The 5,460-nt window shown below is 51.7% G+C and overlaps 1 protein-coding gene across 1 annotated transcript; it reads left to right on the top strand.

Moving 5' to 3' along the window:
• Window positions 1–299: 299 nt before the first annotated feature.
• Window positions 300–5,137, top strand: CDK9 (cyclin-dependent kinase 9; the record flags this gene model as incomplete). Its single annotated transcript, XM_009875197.1, has 5 exons — window positions 300–390; window positions 2,763–2,929; window positions 3,127–3,298; window positions 3,375–3,523; window positions 4,712–5,137. Coding segments are annotated over 5 exons (945 nt in total), but the record flags the coding sequence as incomplete, so codon positions are not given.
• Between the last annotated feature and the right edge of the window lie 323 nt (window positions 5,138–5,460).

The raw sequence follows: 5,460 nt of genomic DNA, 5'->3' as shown, positions 1-5,460 counted from the left end.
TTAACAGCTTAAAGAGCGCGAGTGGCAGCCGGGGAGTCTGAGCTCACTGGGCTGTACAGGAATGTGTTAGGAATGTGTCTCGTGGTGGAAGCTCCCTCACCAGTGGTGGCCTGGTGGTGAATGCATTTTGATAACCCAGGTGTTGGTGTTTTGTTTTAAAGCTCTGATTGTCCTTCAGTGACTTGTCGCAGTATTGCTCGAGCAGGACCCCTGCCAAGCTGCTGTGGTCACTTCTCTCCTGTTCTGTAGGCAGGGGCTTCCAGCACCCCTAATCTCTGTCCTCTTTTTCTCCTTTCCAGTTCCCCATCACAGCCTTGCGAGAGATAAAAATCCTCCAGCTGCTCAAACATGAGAATGTGGTGAACCTCATAGAAATCTGCAGGACCAAAGGTAACTTGTGGGGGTGTCTTGTGCTGTCTGTCAGCTTTTTTTTAGCTCTCTGTCACCGCTGAGCTGGTGTTTTGCGCTGGGAGTGGGGTCGCTCTAGCTGAGCACGGGCCTCAGTTGCTGCCCGTGCCGCGGGGTGATGGTACACCCATCTTGGAAAACAGCTTCTAAATGAGTTCAGACATTGCTGCCTGGAAAGAGTTGTTTGTCAGTCCTGCTAGGAAACACCTGTGCCATGGTGGTGAGTCCTGTTTGCGTTGAAAAACTCCTGTCTGAGAGGATTTAAATAAACCAGTGCCAGAGAGGCTTTGAAGCAGAGGGTTCTGAGCCCGGCGCTGATCTCTTGGCTGTGCGCAGCCAGTTCCCTGTAAGGGGCTGGAGCCATCCCTCTCAGTTGGCTGATGAGGGTTGGTGGCAGCTCTGAGCTGGTGACACAGCTCTAGCCGCAGACTCGCTCAGTGTCTTTCTGTGGGTGACGGTAGCAGCTCGTACCATGAGGGCTGGGACTCCACACGGGCAGTTCAGAATCGCCCTTCCACCTCGCCCAGTGTGCCTCTGTGCTCCTGGCCTGGCTCTGTTCCCAGTGAAATTGCTTTAAAACACGGATTTGTACCTGAAAAATGCTTTTGAAAGTGACAGCTGATGTTAAAGTGTAACATTCTCTAGTCAGTTGTTTCAGATAAATTAAAACGAAATGGCAGGTATTTGCTGACGATGTTTTTGTAAAAATCCGGTCACTGAACTGGTAGAGATCCCTGGACTGGGATGAGAAACTTGAAGTTACTCCAGTACTCCACTGCATGTAGATTATTGTCTCAACAGATACAAGTAGAAACACTGACAACAAGTTAATTTTTAATTAGTTGTGTGGTTAAAAAAGCTGTGACGATTGTATGTCTGGCATACCTAAGGTAAATATTTTTGTAGACTTCTCAGTTGTTTGTGTTTTGCTTGGATTCCAGTTTTCATCCAAATATACCTTGACCTCTAGTAAAGTAGAAGCGTTGCATTTGATGTTCTCAGACTTTAAGCTTTTCTCTGTTTTCATTGGAAACGCGCTTTAGGGGCTGGGCGGGTAAAGGACTGCAAACCTCGTCCAGCCAGCACCCTCCTGGCTGGTGGAGGAGCGGCGTGTTTCTGTGGAGGCTGAGCTCCGCTGTCGTTTTCTGGCTGGAGGTGCAGATCAGCAGGTTTTGCTGATTACAGCTGATGAAAATCAACCTTCCTTTTTTTAAATAAAGTTTTGCATGTGTGCTCTAGGAACAAGACTGAAATCGATTGCTTCACTTGAGGCTTCCTGTTGTTGACTTTAAATTGCAGCTGGGGTTGGAGTTTTAACTCACTTTGATCAGATCAGTCCATTTTTCTAGATGCTGTTTGAGGCTTCAGAAAACCTCATGTCCTGATTTGATGTGAGACAGATTTTCTCCATTTCTGCATTTTTTTCTGGGGCTCTCTTTGCGGGTGCCTTCAGTTATTGCTGATGGAATCGGTGATAGTGCTGGGCTGGCAGCTGGCGGTGCGCCCGGACAGCAGCTGGCAGGGAAGAAACCCCCCAGCCGTTACGTGCGCTGCGCAACGCAAAGTGAAGCTTTCAAAGATTTTTGTGCTGTCTCCTTGCCTTTCTGGTGACAATTCACTACTCCTGACCTCGGCCTCTGCTCTTCTGTTGCTAGTTGCTCTGTCTTAGTGCCTCGTTATGCAGGATCTTGAGGCCCGCAGGCTGTCTCAGGTTCTGTGTGTTCCTGTGTTCTGAGGTTTTGTCTCGTGAGCGCTTGTATGAGCAGCGGGGTGGCTGGAGGTCAGGAGGAGCTGTGGCAGGGTTAAGGGTCCCTCGCTGACAGTCCCTCCTTGCCTCTCTGTCTTGGTTTAGAAGACAGGGGCAAGCCTCCCTTGAAACCGAGAACTGTAAATCGCTCCCCCCACCACACACACTCCTCCGAACTGCTGTACCTTTCAAATTATGGGGCTTTCAGACAAAGATAGGGGAATAGGAATACCAGTTCTTTACTGAGAAATTGCAAACTACGAGGGTAATGATACAGAGGAAAAAAAAACAACAAGAAACAAATAATCCCAGAACCCGACAGAGTCAGAATACCTGACTTGGGAACAAAAAAAAAAGTCCAAATGCCCGTCCCCCTCCGCCCCCCGGAGTCCGGTGCTCGCGGCGGCCGAGTGGCTACCCACCCCCTGGCTGGGGCGGCTCCCACCTTTCCCATCGTTAACCCATGGTTACCCACTGACAAAAAGCACCTGCCCCTGGAGTTAACAAGAAATGAAAATACCTTCCAACCGGTTTCAACAGATGAAAATAGAATTACACTTTTTTTTTTTTTTGGTTACATATTGTAACCCAAGACATTCTCCCGTAGCCTCCCCGTACAACCGCTGCAAGGGCAGCATCTACCTTGTGTTTGACTTCTGCGAGCACGACCTGGCCGGCCTTCTCAGCAACGCTCATGTCAAGTTCACGCTCTCAGAGATCAAGAAAGTGATGCAGATGCTGTTGAATGGGCTCTACTACATCCACAGGAACAAGGTAACAGGTCAGATCTGTGCTGCGCCCTGAGGTCACCCGGCTCTCTGTGGCTTTCCAAGGAGCGGGTGCCTTAGCACAGGCTGGAGGGAGAGTCCTTCTTTGTCCTCCATCTCCAGAGTCGGCGTGCCCTGCTGGCACCAGGCGCCCAAGGAAGGCACCTTTAATGGCTTTACTTTTCAATGTCTGTCTCTGTACAGATCCTGCATCGAGACATGAAAGCTGCGAATGTCCTGATCACGCGGGATGGAGTCCTGAAGCTTGCGGACTTTGGGCTGGCTCGAGCTTTCAGCCTGGCGAAGAACAGCCAGCCAAACCGCTACACCAACCGCGTGGTGACTCTGTGGTATCGGCCGCCAGAGCTGCTCCTAGGTAGGAAGCGATGGGCTCTGCTGGCTTCTCTGTCCTTCTCGTGCCCCTGGGTGACTAACACAGCATCTCCATTTAGGGGAGCGGGACTATGGTCCCCCCATTGACCTCTGGGGCGCAGGCTGCATCATGGCAGAGATGTGGACCCGCAGCCCCATCATGCAGGGGAACACGGAGCAGCACCAGCTCACGCTCATCAGCCAGCTCTGCGGATCCATCACGCCGGAGGTGAGAGCTGGAGCGTGGGCAAGCTGTGGAGGCTGGGAGGAGGGAGGTGTGAAACGGAGCTGTGGGCAGGGACTGGGACCAGGCGCTCCCTGCCCTCTTCCCTGCCCTGTGCGCTGACACTGGAGCGTGCCTGCTGCCGGCAGGGAGGCCGGGGAAGTTCCCGCAAATGCGATTTGCCTCCTGGGAGCCAAGTGTGCAGTGGGATGAAGCACTTTCTTTGCTGCTCTGGGTGAACTACAGCTGTCGTGTTACTTGTATTCAACCTCCTGAAGAGAAGAGGGTGAACTTGGCCTCGGGAGGAGAAAGTCATGGGTGTGTTTTTGAGCAGGGAGAGGATGCTGGCTGCTCCAAGCGTGAAAGAATAATTGGACCTTATGTATGGGAGTCTGTTCCAGCCTGTGTTTAGGGGTTGTCTCAGATAAACACCCTCTGAATTTCTGCTTAAAGAAGAGTTTTTTGGTTTGTGTTGAGGGGTTTGTCTCGGGTGCTTTGCACTAGTCACCCTGAAAAGCCTCTTTAATTGTGGCTTAAGATTCGTGGCATCAGCTCAGCCCTGGTGTGAGCGCTTGGCCCTTTCCAGCTCCATATTTATGGGCAGCTTGTCCTGCCCTCTTGTGGGGGAGATGGAGCTGAGGGATCTCTTGGCCGGGGGCTGTGATCTAGCAGGGTGTGTCCTGCAGGAAGCTGCAGAGGCCTGATGCCTTTGTTACATACACTGGAACGTGCTTTCTTTTGTATGTAAATACCTGCTGCGGTCTGTCCCACATCAGGGTTGAGGTAAGTGCTAGTGATTGCAGCGGGCTTTTGCTTTCTAAGGATAAAAGGCTTCACACACATCCAGGTTATTTAGCAATAAGTTTTACTGCTTTATCTTTCTGGATGTTGTAGCTGGCCTGAGCCGTGCTCTCTAGTACTTCTTTTGTGGGAGAGCCAGAAATCCTGGCGCATCCTGCGGTTTCCATACGAGAAGAGTTCTGTCCTCACTTGCCCACGTGTCTCCAGGCTCTAGCGCACCCTTTAGAGCTTCCTTTGTGCTATGAGAACAAGGTCTGCAGGTTTGGAGGTTATAAAATAGTATTGTTCCCTCAGCAGACCTCACCATGGTTTGCCTGAGGGTATTCGCATCAGAAATGGCTTGTTCTCTCCGTAGCTGTTTCCTCCCAACCCCCTTTTCCTGCTTCTTCCCAGGTTTGGCCAAACGTGGATAAATATGAGCTGTACCAGAAGCTGGATCTCCCCAAGGGCCAGAAGCGCAAGGTGAAGGATCGCCTGAAAGCTTATGTCAAAGACCCCTACGCCCTCGACCTCATCGACAAGTTGCTGGTGCTGGATCCCGCTCAGCGGATTGACAGCGACGACGCGCTCAACCATGACTTCTTCTGGTCAGACCCAATGCCTTCGGACCTCAAAAACATGCTGTCCACCCACAACCAGTCCATGTTCGAGTACCTGGCCCCGCCGCGCAGGAGGGGTGGACACATGCCCCAGCAGCCAGCTAACCAAGGCAGGAACCCGGCCGCCACCAACCAGACTGAATTCGACAGGGTGTTTTGAGTGGGGGCTTCCCCAGAGGGGTCCCGGCCGGGCTGCTCCGTGGGTTACACTGAGCAGGGATTGTCCTGGCAGGGTCTTTCTGTCTGGGAAGGGACGTTTTTCAAGGCGAAGTGCCTGCTGGCTGTAGCTGAACTCTGCCGCCTCCTCTCGTCGTGGAGCTGCGTGACTGGGGAGGTGATGCCTGTGTTAAAGAAGTTTCTTTATCCTAGGTTTCCTGTAGCAGAATCTCAGGCATTGAATCTTGTAAAAATAAATAATTTTACAGAATCGTTCAGCAGCAGGGTCAGCTTGAACTGGGTCCCTCTGGAGACGGACCCAAACGAAGAAATCTCTAGGCAGTTCCATCCTTACAATCTCAGTTCCCCTCCCCAAACGTGACAGTT

Source organism: Apaloderma vittatum, unplaced genomic scaffold, assembly GCF_000703405.1.
Source record: "Apaloderma vittatum isolate BGI_N311 unplaced genomic scaffold, ASM70340v1 scaffold18918, whole genome shotgun sequence".
NCBI classification, from domain to species: domain Eukaryota; kingdom Metazoa; phylum Chordata; class Aves; order Trogoniformes; family Trogonidae; genus Apaloderma; species Apaloderma vittatum.
The sequence above is the reverse complement of the archived record's forward strand: the minus strand, read 5'-3'. Positions and strand labels throughout refer to the sequence as shown.